General features: G+C 46.6%; 1 protein-coding gene across 1 annotated transcript in view; it reads right to left on the bottom strand.

Annotated features, from left to right (window-relative positions):
- Positions 1–219: 219 nt before the first annotated feature.
- Positions 220–15048, bottom strand: part of LOC112215068 (protein Shroom4) — an 84259-nt gene continuing 69430 nt past the window's right edge. Inside the window, exons 3-15 of the mRNA XM_042297797.1 lie at positions 14875–15048; positions 8493–11154; positions 8031–8360; positions 7378–7451; positions 6130–6939; positions 5254–5495; positions 4967–5157; positions 4433–4665; positions 4164–4299; positions 3872–3973; positions 2771–2941; positions 2559–2687; positions 220–2394 (exon numbers count right to left, since the gene is read on the bottom strand). Of these exons, the coding sequence (XP_042153731.1) occupies positions 2236–2394; positions 2559–2687; positions 2771–2941; positions 3872–3973; positions 4164–4299; positions 4433–4665; positions 4967–5157; positions 5254–5495; positions 6130–6939; positions 7378–7451; positions 8031–8360; positions 8493–11154; positions 14875–15048 (5413 nt within the window). The 3' untranslated portion in view covers positions 220–2235. The remainder of the gene's footprint in view (positions 2395–2558; positions 2688–2770; positions 2942–3871; positions 3974–4163; positions 4300–4432; positions 4666–4966; positions 5158–5253; positions 5496–6129; positions 6940–7377; positions 7452–8030; positions 8361–8492; positions 11155–14874) is intronic.

The following is a 15048-nucleotide window of genomic DNA, read 5'->3' as shown; positions in this document are numbered from 1 at the left end:
TATACGTCATATGGCAAAGTTCATCCTAATACAATACGTGCCCCAAAAAATTCCCCCAAAATGTAATAAAAACAAAGTATTTTTTAATGGCACGTATTGTATTAGGATGAACTTTGCCATATGACGATTATATGCCATATGACGTATATATATATAAATGACATAGCTTCTCATGACATATTTACACTACAATGATGGATTCCAGTTATAACACATGAATATCACTTCTATACACAACATTTAATACACACAATAATGATGAATGCATAGACACACAAGACATGGTGTGGTAATTTTAGGGCTACAAGGTGAAATTTCCTATGATCAGCTTCTCCTCCCCCTATTTTAACCTTAACCATTAGTGGGGAAAATGCAAAACGGACCCAGGATCAGTGTCTAGGGGAAACTTCACCGTACACCAATATACACAATCTGTGTGGTGTGGTAGTGTAGTGTTAAGGAGTGATGTGATGCCGTTATGGAGTATAGGGTTTTCCAGGCCCCAAATCTGTTTGCGTTCTTGGCAAACTCCATCGCCGTCATTGTCAAACCAAATATGTCAAGACATAACCGTTAAGGATAGCACATGATAGCACAAACAGACTGGCACTCAGGCTAGTATAGTGTTATATGAGAGTGGAGAGAAGCGGTTGTCTCTCTCCATTTCTGGACATATTACTGTAATAGATTACATGCAATCATAGAATTGGATAGAGGGCTTTTTTTTGCAATAATGTTTGATGTGATAGCATGGGCAGCTTTTTGGCACATGCACCTTCTATCCACTTCTATGTATTCAATGCACTCCCCAACAGTTTCATGAAAATGCTCTCGTCTAGCACCCCAAATCCTCCCTGTCCGTATTGCTCAACAGAGATATAAATAATAAATACATACTTTCTCCAGTCTTGTTCAGTAACACACACACTAAACAACAGTGTATTCTTTGGCCTCGTTTTGTTGTGCATGGAGTATGCGATTGTGATGTTACAGTTGGTAAGTGAACGATAGCTGTTACTCTTGGGTGTACCAGTGTGTCTAACACCAACGAGTAGGTGTGTATTTCTTAACGGACAAATACTGCCAAGTGCAGCCTTAATGCATTCTCTTGTGGGGTTTTAATGGCCACCTCTGTTTAACACAAGTGTAGATGTTGGTGTCAGGAAAAGTACTGTGTTTTAGGAAGTAGTGCCCATGTCCCATCACCCAACTCTAACCCCATCCCTATTTACCCACCTCTAGGGCACCCATGTGTGGGTTGGCTGTCTCCCTACAGTTCCCATACTTCATAGACATCCCTCAGCTCTACCCCTAACCCTAAACTCTACCATAGCTCTCCAGGCTCTCCTTAGGTTGGGTTGGTTCTCTCTCAATAGTGTCCATACCCCACCCCCCATGCTAATGTACACCACTCTAGGGTCTCCTTGTGTAGGTTGCCTGTCTCCCCATAGTGCCCATACCCCATAGACATTCCATGGCTCTCCCCATCCCTAACCCCATTCCTAAGCCCATCTGCCCCACTCTAGGGTCTCCCTGGGTAGGGTGGTTTTCACTCAATAATGAATTAATTCCACATACATCCCCCAGCCCATCCCTAACACCATCAACTCGTCTCTAAAGTTTCCTTAAAGGAGAAATGTGCTTTTTTACATTAAAATGTTATTTTGATGTAAATGGCATGTCATAGAAGAGTCAATACACTTTTATTGCAATTTCACTTGATTTTGAGAAACTTTCCCCAACCAGACATTTATTTCCACACAAAATGGAATATAACGTTGTGGATAAAGTTCGAAATGACACAATTTCACATGTACAACATCTAAAGACCTGCATCACTAAACTCAGTGTGTTTTCATTTCTAAAAGGACGTATTTGGGTGTTTTTGGAACATTTGTTCATGTTTGTTCAGAGCCCCCGTTTTTTTTCAGAGCCGCCGTACTGCACAACAACAATGAGGAAGTGAATCACTGGTTGGGGTAAGTTTCTCAAAAACAAGTGAAATCGCAAAAAAAGTGTCTGGAATAGAGAGTTGTTTATATAAAAAAAAAGCAAAATTCACCTTTAAGTTAAGTGTTAGTTCTCTCAATAGTGTCCATACCCCATCAACATGGACATCCCCAACACAGACTCTCCCTTAAGGTTCTTAACTGCTCTAACTGTCCTTGATCACTTTCTCTCAATAGTGTCGATACCCCATCCATCTGCCCAGCTTTCAGGTCTCTTGGTTGGTGTTTAGTAGTGCCCATATCCCATGGACATCCCTAATCCCATCCCTAGGCTCTCCCGTAGCCCTCTTAGCTGCTCTTCTCCCAGCCTGATCTTGTCCTCCAGCTGCCTCTGTTCCACCAGCAATGCTGCCTTCATCTTGACGTAATGACTGTAGTCATGGTGCTGTGGATCAAGAAGATAAAGATGACCCAATTGTACACATGGTCCAAGGTGCATTTTACTTCTGCTTTATCCCAAACCTTCAGAAAGACAAACACACCACACACAGAGGTTGGAAGTTGGAATGGTTGGAGCAGTGCGAAGACAGTGTGTGTGTGCGTGTGTACCTGTTCTTGGGAGAGGCATCGTCTTAGCACCCTTCCCACAACCTGCTCCCGTCGGTCTACATGTTCTTTGAGGTCCTGGGCCTCTGACAGCTGCACCAGGAGCTGACGCTTCTTCTCCAGGAGGGGGAGCTGTGGAGGGAGGGAGGGGTGAGAGCGAGAACAGAGTTTGTTTTAAGGTTGTACTTTTTCTTATTATTTCTTTCTTTCCTCACCCTCTCATAGTGTCCAGTCTCGGCCTCCAGGTTGTCCAGTGAGCTCTCAACCCTAAGTAGTCGTCCGGAGAGAGACAGAAGCAGACTGACCACCTTATCCATATCCCCGATAAACATCCTGAACTTATCCACCTCATTGGGCTTACAGAACGCTAGCACCAGGCTTTCAACCTAGAGGGGAGAGGAGGAGGAGAGTTAGATCTTATGGCCTTGGTCTGGGAGGTGACCAGGAACCCGATTGTCACTCTGACAGAGCTCCAGAGTTCCTCTGGTGCGATGGGAGAACCTTCCGGAAGGACAACCATCTCTGCAGCACTATGGTAGTGTCCAGACAGAAGCCACTCCTCAGTAAAAGGCACATCACAGCCCACTTGTAGTTACCTAAAGGTTACCTAAAGAACTCTCAGACCATGAGAAACAAGAAACAAGATTCTCTGGTCTGATGAAACAAAGACTGAACTCCTTGGCCTGAATGCCAAGTGTCATGTTTGGAAGAAACCTGAAACCAACCCTACGGTGAAGTATTATGGTGGCAGCATCATGCTGTTGGGATCTTTAGGGGTCAGGGACTGGGGGAGGAGAGGAGAGACAGGAGAGGTAGGAGAGGCTTCCGGACAAGTCTCTGAATGTATTGAGTGGGCCAGCCAGAGCCCGGACTTGAACCCCTTCGAACATCTCTGGAGAAACCTGAAAATAGCTGTGCAGGGATGCACCCCATCCAACCTGACAGAGCCTGAGAGGATCTGCAGAGAAGAATGGGAGAAACTCCACAAATATAGGTGTGCCAAGCTTGTAGCGTCATCCCCAAGAGTCGAGACTGTAATCGCTGCCAAATGTGCTTCAACAAGGTATTGAGTAAAGGGTCTGAATACTTAAGTAAATGTGATATTTTAGTATTTTATTTTGAATAAATTAGCAAAAATATATATACAAAAAAATAGTTTTTGCTTTGTCATTATGGGGTAATGTGTATCGTGATGAGCCAAAAAAACAATTTAATTCAAATTAGAACAAGGCTGTAATGTAACAAAATGTGGAAAAGGTCAAGGGGTCTGATTACCTTCCGAATGCACTATATATGTGTGTGTGTACTATACACACCTCCTCTCCCAGCTGTGCGTTAGCCCGTATATCCTCCTGTAGACCTCTCTGTGCCTCTCTCAGAATTCCTAGCTTCTTACGTAGACTCTCCATCAACTGTCTCTGTAAAGGGGGGAGACAGGGGGAGGGGGAGACAGGGGGGGAAGGGAGAGAGGGAGTAAAGGAAGGGTAGGTAGAGAGTGTTACAGAGAGCAAAGTCAGTTACAGTCATCTCCAATCTTGTGTGTGTGTGATCAGTATACAACCTAGGATTTATGATAAAAGAGTGTGCACGTGTGTTGTGTGTGTGTACCTTGTAAGACAGGTCCTCATCATCATCATCAGTGTCTCTAGTGTCTGAGCAGTAGTCTTTCATCTGAGTGAGGAGCTGAGCTTTGGCTGCTGAGGTAGAGTAGTAGGACGAACAACTGGAGCTGGCACCAGAACGCCTGGATAAAGGAGGAGGAGAGGAGAGAAGGCGGGGGGGGGTAAATGCGCTACGTAAATGCAGTTCATTGTGAATTTTATGATATGTGTATACCATATAAACATGAAATAAACATAACCCACACATGCACTCACCTATCCAGACTATCTGTATTGTGCTCCAGGTTGGGGCTACGGTAGGCCCCTCTCCAGCTCTCTGTGCCTGCCTCGCCCTCAATGCTCTGGGGAAACAGCTCCTCCATGAGTTCCTCTCTGGTCCTCATCCCCTGGTCCCCCATTTCTCCATCCAGAGACCCATTCTCCACTGTCATCCTACCCGCTGGCAAGGCCTCCTGATCAGGGAGCGTGTCGATGTCCGTCTCCAGCACCTGCAACGGAGGTAAGATTGTAACGGTAAGCTCACTCCACAGCTTAAATGCCATGAAATGTCTCAACTCGAATTGCTAGCTTTCTGGTGATGCAACAGGCCAGTAAGTTGTCAAGCGGGTGGTCACGTTTGTTTGCAAAGCAGAGGTTCACTAGTTTGAGTCTAGTATAGTTATATACGTTAGCATCAAGCTGTGGGGTGAAGGTTCCCCTAGATCTAGCATTAATTTTCCCTCCCCATATCCTGACCTTATGGGCAACTTCAGCCTACACCCTAGCAGCACAGTGAGGCATGTTACACACCGTGACCGGCAGGGCGAAACCTTGTAGCTCTGTCCTGATTGGCTCTTCATCCTCTGGAAGCCCCTCCTCCTGGGAGTCGTCGATGTCCGTTTCCATGGGGATGTCCACTTCCTGTTCCAAGCTCTGGGCGGGGCTCGGGCCGAAATCGGATTCCGGTTCCAGTTCCAATAATTCATGCTCCAATTCCGGCTCTGGAATGGGAATCAATCACTGAATCATATTTTACAAAACCAATTTTTACAGCAGTTGTCACAAAGTGCTTTACAGAATTGTATGGCGTTACTTACTGTCGTTGTTGTTGTGGGGGTGATTCCGCAATCTTCTATTCTGCTGTAACTGTTGTTGTTGTTCATAGCTCATAGCGAAGTAGGACTCTGGTGAGATAACGCCATTCTCTATGGTGAGTTGACCTGAGAAGCTATGCACTCTGGGAGATGGAGTTCTCTCCCACTCAGCCCTGGCCCTCTGCTGTCTATGAGATATAGGCTTCAATACAGCAGGACAATCTTGGTCAACCATGTTGTACAACCTGCAGAGGGACATATAATATACAGTGAAACAGGTGTGTGTTACGTCATGCTAAGAAGAGGTGATATAACTATAATAATCATTCAGAAAGGAAACACCAAGACAAGATAAGGCATAGTCTTGGTTCTGCTCCTTCAGGGTAGCGAAGATGATAATATATCTATAGGCAGTGAGCACAATATGCAATGTCAAATCCTCTGATGGAAGAAACACAGAACCCAGACAGGTGGATGCTGGTGGTGGTGGTGGTGGGATATCAGAAACAGCAAGCATAGCGACTAACAGCTAGTTACAAGAACCAACGGCAGCAAGAGACACCAGCACATGACATCCAGCATTGAGGAAGCATGTGTAGAACTGGTCCACTTAAATAGACCGTGTGTAAAGTAGTGTGAATCAAATTGGTGCAATGTCCGCTGATGCAATCAGCTGACGCCACCAGACTCGGGTTTCCCTTCTGAACCGGCTCCGCTTTATTAATAATAATAATATAATAAGATATATAAATGGCTCTGACTACGTAGTGTTTCCCATGCAGAAACCCACATACATACATACACATACACTCTGTAGAGTAGTGAGTAGTATAAGTGCTGACACATTTGTGTGTCGGAGCCGCTAAGTCTCCATCTCACCTGACACAGCTTTCTGATGGCGGCAGTGTGTCGTTGTAGCGCGGGGGAGTGTCTTTATCCCTTTGGGGCGGGGCCACCGGCCGGAAGGCCGTGTGTGTGAACCCTGGACTAGGCGGAGACTGAGAAAAGCGCCATTCCTGGACTTGGCTTCTGATGCAGCGCTGGCACCCCTCTAGCTCCTCCTTCTGGGGCGGGAGGCTGTAGGAGCGCTGACGCTTCATTTCACTCTTTTCAGGGTGACAGGGGTGAGATGAAGGGTGAGAGGTGGGACCCTCTGGTGGTATGAGAGGGAGAGGAGGGGGGGTGGGGTTTACCAATGGATGGATGGATGAAGAAACAGAGGTGGAGAAGAGAGGAGAGGACAAGAGGGTGTGGTGGGAGGCTCTCCTGCGGTGGAACTGCTCCCATTTGGGGGGAGGTGGCCTCGGAGGGGGTAGAGTCTTATTTTTGTTAGCCGCTCCCCTAATTCCTCCCACTCTTCCCCCTTCGATCCCGCCTCCCTCCTCCAGCTCAGACAGTGGTGTCGCCATAGCAACCGAGGGTGAAGTACGGCGGTGGGTGGAGCCAAAGTGTAGATCGTTCTCAGACATGGCCCTGCTTCGTAGTAGTGATGAAGATGAATATGATGTGGGGTTAACCACCATAGACGTCTGGTGATGGTCCTCCTCATCCACACTACAGGCAGACAGCAAGCCATTCCAACAACCCCCACTTTGGGAGAATTGCTGGTGGTGGTGGTAGTCAGGTGTTACTGTTATAGTACAATTTGGTGGCCCGGTGGATGATTCACGTCTGTACCGGGGGTAGTCCCTGAGAGATGGAGAGAGAAGGCAAGAAAGAGAGCAATCAGGCCAAAGAGGAAGTCTACTGGGACCCATTATTTATTTCATTGTCTATTTTTGTTTATTTCTCTTAAAGCGGAATGTAGAGACAGATGCTGCATCCCAAATGGTACACTATATTTTACATAGTGCACTACTTTTGACCAGAACCCACAGGGCAGAGAGAGAGAGAGAGGGAGACAGAGAGCAATCAGACCAAAAAGGAAATCTACTGGGACCCATTCTTTATTTCTTTGTCGATTTCTTTTTTAGTTTCTTTCTCTAAAAGCGGAGTGTAGAGACACATGTGCGTCCAAAATGGTACCCTATATTTTACATAGTGCACTACTTTTGACCAGAGCCCACAGAGAATAGGTTGCCATTTGGGGGACACACTGAGACAGGAGGTGGACAGGAAATGGCATACCTCTCGGTCAGGCTGAACTTCCTGTTGATCTGTGTCTGTTCCCACGGTAACGGTCGAGACGCAGCAGGATACGCCTGTGGAACACATCGGCCAAGTTATTCACAGGAGGACAGGGAGAGAAGCAGGAATGTCGCTTGCTCGCCCAAGGATCCGCTTTAAAGAATGAATACTCGTTGACACCAACGCTCAGTACCTACTTTAAAAAGTTATATAAGTGATGATAATGTGGGAAATTTAAGCTTCTGGAACAAAGAGGAGGAACTATTAGAACAATGGAACCCTTTGAATGTGTAAAATAAGAAACCTTTTTTCAAAACTCAACTTGGAGGACAGACATCTGAGTGACAAGAGATGAATAATAAAATGCACTATTCTGTTCCCATCTCAATGACTGGAAATGGTTGATAAAACCCCTCTAGTGTGTGTGTGTCTTTATATCCACTTGTATTGGCCAACCATCCTCCTCCCTTGAAGCCAAGCAAGCTTCAAGATAGTACATCCTCATTCAGATCTGGACCCATTAAACACTGTTCAACATCTCCAGATACGGTATAAAACCTTGGCGTTGAACCAAAGGCCTTAATCTGAAATCAACCTGTGCGTTTGTGTGTGTGAGTGTGTCTAGGTATTGTGTAACAGTAACCTATACTTGCCTCTGTTGGTGTGTAGCTCTGTGGTGGATACCCCTGGTGAAGAGCCTGGTTATCCTGGAGGAGAGCGGTGTTGACCGGGTGGAAGGCTGAACGAGGGGCCTCCATCTGGGTTTGGGGATGGGAGTGGGTCTGGGGGTAGGCATGGGGTTGGGATTGACTGATAAAAAGATCCTGAGCTGAACTGAGTGACTTTCTCTCCCTCTCTCTTTTCCTCTCTCTCTCACTTTGTCTCTCTTTCTCCATCTCACTATCTTGTTCCCTCTCTATCCCCCTTTCTCTCTCCATCTCCAGCTCTCTCAGCCTAGCCCTTTCCTCTCTTTGTCTCTCTTCCTCCCTTTCCCCCTCAAGAGCCATCTCCCTCTCTCTGGCCCTCTCTTCTCTTTCCCTCTCCCTTACCATTTCCTCCCTCTCCAACAACCTCTCCCTCTCTGTCGCCCTCTCCTCCCTTTCCCTTTCCCTCTCTCTTGCTCTTTCCTCCCTTTCCCTTTCTCTTGCTCTTACCTCCCTTTCCATCTCCCTCTCTTTTTCCCTCTGCTTCTCTCTCTCCCTCTCCTTTTCTCTCTCCCTATTCCCACTAACCGATTGTCTCCGGGCCTCCATGGTATTAATCAAAAGGGGACTTTCTCGCTCAAATCCACCCTGGTAAGAGTACCTCCTCTGGGCTTGTCCCTGTCCATAGCCCCCTCTTTGGTTCTCCAGCATCGACAGATGAGGCTGCCTCTCATGTCTATCTGGCCTCTGCCGTCGTCTCGTCAGACCTGGCAAATTTGACACCAATATACTCCTGCTTGTCTCCTCAAAGAACTTACAGCGGTCCGCGAAAGGTAGAATATCAGACTCCTCAGTGTGGGAAGAACAAGTGGTAGAAGAAGAAGAGGAGGCAGAGGATGCCCTCCCTCGTCCTGACACCCCCAAGGCCACTCCGACCCTCTCCCCCCGTCGGTCAGTGTCAATTTCTGGTTGGAGTTTATGTTCGGGTGTCCATCTCCATCGGCGGGACTTACCAGCTGGAGCTAGCTCCTCCACGACCTGGATACCCATAGCCCAGCTGGGCAAGTTTGGGACGGACCTCTGGGGTGTCCTGGAAGAGTCTGTAGCTTGGTCTTGCTTCCCTGGTGGTTCAGGTTCTTCATCCCTGGGGGGTTGTAGAGCTGAAACTGGGGCTAGGGACGGCTGGTGGAGCTGGAGGGTGGAAGAAGAGGATAGTCTGTTCAGACCTCCAGGAGCTGGAGCTGAGAGGCTGATGTCGGAACAGGTGTACACGCCTTGGGAGCTGCTCTCCTTGGCAGGCGGATCAACGTCCTCAGCCTCTTTCCTCACGAGGTCCTGGATTTCCAGGTCTGGACCTTCTTCTTCCTCAACTGTCTCCCCGCTGTAGAGCAACCCTCCTGGGGCTTTACTCTTGGACAGCTGGGCCTTCTTGTGCTGGATCTCGTTACGGAGGTTCGTGGCGAAGCGTTCGCTGCGACGGCGTGCCCGGGACGAACGGTGACTCCTGGGTTTCTTCATCAGCACCTTTCCTTCATTATCATCCCTTCTTCCTCCTCCTCCTCTATGACTTCCCTCCAGTAGGCTGTCTACACTGGCTGCAGCACTGAGAGGCCCAAAGTCGGTCTCCCAAATCCGCTCAGAGCTCACCTCTCCCTGTGTACAATCTCCAGAGGGCTCCCCTGACCCTGGAACACTCACCGGCCTACCCCAGGGGTGTTGGACCTGGATGGGCGAGAGGAGATTACCAGCAGCCGCCGCCACCTCCCTACTCTCCCAAACCACCACACTCACCTCTCCTGCCTCCCCAATCCCATCAATGTCCACCAATCCTGGGGTAGAGCATTGACTCCTTTGTTCCCACTCCCCCGTGTTCTGCTGGAGGAGGAGGAGGGAGGTGTCGTGACTCCCTATATCCCCTCCTAGGTCCTCCCTGGGGGGGTTAAGGGGGGAGCGAGACCACTGGGAGCTGGAGGGGGAGACGGAGCTATGGTCCGAAGAGTCACTGGAAAACTCTAGATGACGTAGCTGCGATAAGAGTTTCTCAGGGACGCTTTGTCTGTAGAGACCTGATGAGCAGTGCTTGTTCTGGGGGAGGAGGTGGTTGGCTTCACCTGGGGGGTCTGGATCTATGGAGCTGCATGGAGGTAGGGAGCTGGAGCCGGGGATGGAGGAAGAGGAGCTTATCTCTAGGGCAGGGAGGTGGAGGGAGTCTGGGTGGATCTCCTGGATCTCTGAGTTCTTATTCACAAGGGAATCTTTTTTTTTGGAGATGAGGGTGTAGTATTGCTCCAAAGAATCTCCTTTAAAATTCCCAACCCCATTTTTTTTCCCATTTCCCATGTCTCCCTCTGCCTTTGCCGCCTTGCAGGGAGCGGGATAGCCGTTCCAGCTGAGAATAATCGGAACACCAGGAACATTCTGAGGATCGTCGTCATCGTCCTCGACATGGCAACTGAAGAGGCTGGGAATTCCGACGGGGGCAGAGATGCATCGTTGATCTTTGACATCTGTAATCCCCAAGCGACCCCTCGTGGCCCTAAAACTGTCCTTCCTGGTTGGGGGAAGAGGGGGAATTGTGGCCCCCCTCTTCCCTCCTCCTCCACCCCTCTCCCCTCTCCCTTCTCTCCTCTCCTCTTCAAAACAGTACGAAGATGGTCTCTCCTTCGCTTCCAGCTGCCTCACTCTTGGCCTGGTCAGCGACCTCGACTTTAGTAGTAGGGTTGAGGTACCGGTCTCATCCTGGGCCTCGCCTGACTCCCTCCCCAGGGATGGTGCATTGCCACAGGCATAAACCCGGCAGGCGGGTCCCCCTGGCCCAAGGCTTCGGAGGATATTCTCCATAGAACAGGCCTCACCGGGCCTTAATGAGACAGTATAGTCTGACATATTAGAACTAGCTGAGAAAGAGCTATAGGCAGAGTCTCTTATATTGTTGAATATAGCAGGGTCCACTGGTGAATTGTGGTAATCATAGTCTCTCTTATTGTTGAAGATGGCCGGGTCCACTGGGGAATTATGGGAATCGTAGTACACTTGGCTGCTAGGAGGGTCAAGGCTGTCCATGCTACTTAGGGAACTGCTTCTGTCTGTAGAATAGTGTTTGGAGAGCTTGTTCCACTGGATAGACAGATCACTGTAAAGAGGTGGAGAGAGGGTGGGGGAAAGGTAGGTAGAGGGGGAGAGGAGGTTGGAGAGCAAGGGAGACAGAAATGAATGATTACTTAAGTAAATAGTATTATCATCAATACAAGTCATATTTTGGTCCTTTACCCAACATATACCAGATGCTACATTATTTACATCTTAAGAAGTAGGTCTACTGAAGCTGAATCTCTCCTAAATTTGCACTAGTCTAAATGGTAAAGTAAGAGAAGCATAGGATATACTACTTGATTTAATCTGCTTTACTGTATTCCTATTCATAGATCTGCCTCTGCCATGTGTTTCTGACGGATTTGTAAGGAAGAAAAGACAAAGGAGCAGATTGAACGGTAGCTTCTTTAAGCAGTCAGGGATTTACTGCTGCATCGTGGGTAGAGAGGGCGACGGGAAATGATGTCGTAACCAGAGGAAATGACATCCCCTCCCTCCCGAACGTTCCATCAGGGGACGATAAAGAACGTGACAGGAATAACAACTCAATGGTGAATTAGAGTGGACACACATGCACTACACACATATGCACACACACAAATACAGCCGTACTGCAGGCAGGCACCCACACAAATACAGCCGTACTGCAGGCAGGCACACACACAATCATAGTCATCAAGTTGGACTCGAGTCAGAATGTCAGCCTTTGTTTGAGGTCTTGATTAGCTATTTAAGGGGTTGTTTAACGTTTATGGAACTTCTGACGGTACATCCCAAAGGAAGACACAGACAGGACAAGACAAGACAGGACAGGACAAGACAAGACCAGACAAGACCAGACCTGACAGACGTTCTGTTTATTAACGGTCTTCCCATCTTTGTCCACATGTTCTGGGAGTTACATGTCATTGTCCTGTTATGCAGAGAGAATATGTCTCATCCGACATTGCATTGTCTGTGTGTGTGTGTGTGTTTTGTGTATGTGGCAATAAAGGCAAGGACTGCATAATTGTGAGAATTGCAGCACAAGGCGATTACAGCTTTAGTAAACTCAAGCCTATCTATGCCATTCAAAACCATTATTGTGTGTGATAGATAAATACTGGACAATCCAAGCCCGTTAAAACTATTAGGGGTAATTGTAGTGAATTGTGTCATTAATTGTTATCAAAGGGGAACCACTGCGTGCATATGTGTGTGTCTCTGTGTGTATACGCTACACAGCTAACTGAGGACATTCTGATGTACTGAACATATCAGGCAATCTATTTCTTGTTGTTACTGACTAGAGTCAGTAATGCACATAGGTACGCACACACACATAAAGCATAGTTATATTACTATACTGAACAAAAATATAAACGCAACATGGAAAAATGTCTACGATTTTACTGAGTTACAGTTCATTTCAGGAAATCATTCAATTGAAATAAATAAATAATTCTCTAATTTATGGATTTTGCATGACTGGACAGGGAAGCAGCCATTCGTGGGCCTGGGAGGGCCATAGTTTTTCCCCACAAAAGGGCTTTAATTACAGACAGATATACTCCTCAGTTTCATCAGCTGTCCAGGTGGCTGGCTAGATGTGAAGATCCTGGTCTGGCTTGGTTACACGATGTCTGCAGTTGTGAGGTCAGTGGGATGTACTGCCAAATTCTCTAAAACGTCATTGCTTATGGTAGAGAAATTAGCATTCAATTCTCTGACAACAGCTCTGGAGGACATTCCAGTCAGCATACCAATTGCACGCTCCCTAAAAACTGTGGAATTGTGTTGTTACAAAACTGCTCATTTTAGAGTGAACTTGTATTATCCCCGGCACAAGGTGCACCTGTGTAATGATCAGTTTAAATCAGCTTCTTGATATGCCACACCTGTCAGGTAGATTGATTATCTTGACAAAGGAGAAATGCTCACCAACAGGGATGTAAAGAAATGTGTGCACAACATTTGAGAGAAAGCAGCTTTTTGTGAGTATGAAACATTTCTGGGATCTTTTATTTCAGCTCATGAAACATGGGACCAACACTTTACATGTTGCTTTATATTTTTGGTCAGTATATAGTATGTATAAGCTTTGGAAACATTTCAATGTACTTATACTTAGTGTTGACTTTAATCAACTAAAATCTCCTAAAAACTATTTTCTCTCAACCAATTCATTGTGTTTTTGGTACCCGACCCAAATGAAACTGTTTTATTTTACCTTTATTTAACCAGGCAAGTCAGTTATGAACAAATTCTTATTTTCAATGACAGCCTAGGAACAGTTGGTTAACTGCCTGTTTAGGGGCAGAATGACAGATTTGTACCTTGTCAGCTCGGGGATTTGAACTTGCAACCTTCCGGTTACTAGCCCAACGCTCTAACCACTAGGCTACCCTGCTGGCTCAAATATTATTCCCGCAACTTTGGCTCGGCCCGGTTTGTCTCAGTAGTGTGAAAAGCCATTTTGATAGTTTGGGGGTCCTACCATTGAGTGATCAGCCAGTGAGGAATGCGTGAATCGATTCCTGTCTGAAAATACCCCTGTTATCCATCGTCATGCTATTGACTTTAGAACACGATGAGGTCACTAAGCTTCCTGATGATTGTTAGTCTTTGGAAACAGGTGGTGTGTGTGTGTGTGTGTGTGTGTGTGTGTGTGTGTGTGTGTGTGTGTGTGTGTGTGTGTGTGTGTGTGTGTGTGTGTGTGTGTGTGTGTGTGTGTGTGTGTGTGTGTGTGTGTGTGTGTGTGTGTGTGTGTTTGCTAGTCTTCAGAAACACGTCACAGGGACAAAATTCCTCTGGTCTGGTCTGCCCAACAATGCACTCCCACAAGACTGTGTACCCAGCCTCAAAAACACACAGCTCAGATATGCACACACACACAGCTCAGATACGTACACACATGTGAGCGCACACACACACAGACACAGGGGTTGGAAATTATTTGGGGAAATTATATTATTTTATACTAATACAATTGCTCAGAGAAAGAGATTTTGTTTAACAAGTAATAATAATTTTTCTCAAAAAGGTAGGGGTCAAAATGATTGACATCCCTAATGATACTTATAAATAAAGTAGTCAAAAGCTTAGTATTTGGTCCCATATTCCTAGCACGCAATGACTATAATCAACTGTGTGACTGCAAACTTGTTGGATGCATTTGCAGTTAGTTTTGGTTGTGTTTCAGATTATTTTGTGACCAATAGAAATTAATGGTAAATAATGTATTGTGTGAATTTGGAGTAACTTTTATTGTAAATAAGAATATAATATGTTTCTAAGCAATTCTACATTAATGTGGATGCTACCATGATTACGGAAAGTCGTGAATGAATCGTGAATAATGATGAGTGAGAAAGTTACATCGGGTCAAAGATCATACCCCAAAGACATGCTAACCTCTCACCATTACCAATAAAAGGAGAGGTTAGCATTTCTTGGGGGTATGATGTTTGACCCTCTGTAACTTTCTAACTCATCATTATTCACGATTCATTCAGTATTATGATCATCAGTATTATGATTATGACACACACAAACGTGGCGTGTGCAAACATAGCTTGATAGAAGGTTGGGAGACAAGAATCGGATAGAATGGGAAAGACTGCTCTAAACTCTAATTCACATATAAGCCAGGGTACTTAGCCGTCCTGTATCTTCCCAATATAAATGACCATTACCTGCTGTCTGCTGTGCCAGGGTAGTGTATAGGGCCCAGTGTGTTTGTGTGTATGTGTCTGTATATATGCATCTGTGTGTATGTTACCTGTTGTCTGCTGTAGAGTGCCAGGGTAGTGTGTAGGGCCCAGGATGGAGCTGCATGGCAGATGGGGGGGACGGGGGAGGAGGAGGGGGGACAGGGGTAGAACTGTGGGGGGACTCCGTTGATGAAAGCTTGGCCAGGTGCCACGAGTGAGGCCTGATCACAGGTACACTGCGT

Source organism: Oncorhynchus tshawytscha, linkage group LG15 (genome assembly GCF_018296145.1).
Source record: "Oncorhynchus tshawytscha isolate Ot180627B linkage group LG15, Otsh_v2.0, whole genome shotgun sequence".
NCBI classification, from domain to species: domain Eukaryota; kingdom Metazoa; phylum Chordata; class Actinopteri; order Salmoniformes; family Salmonidae; genus Oncorhynchus; species Oncorhynchus tshawytscha.
This window is presented reverse-complemented; position numbering and strand designations above follow the sequence as displayed.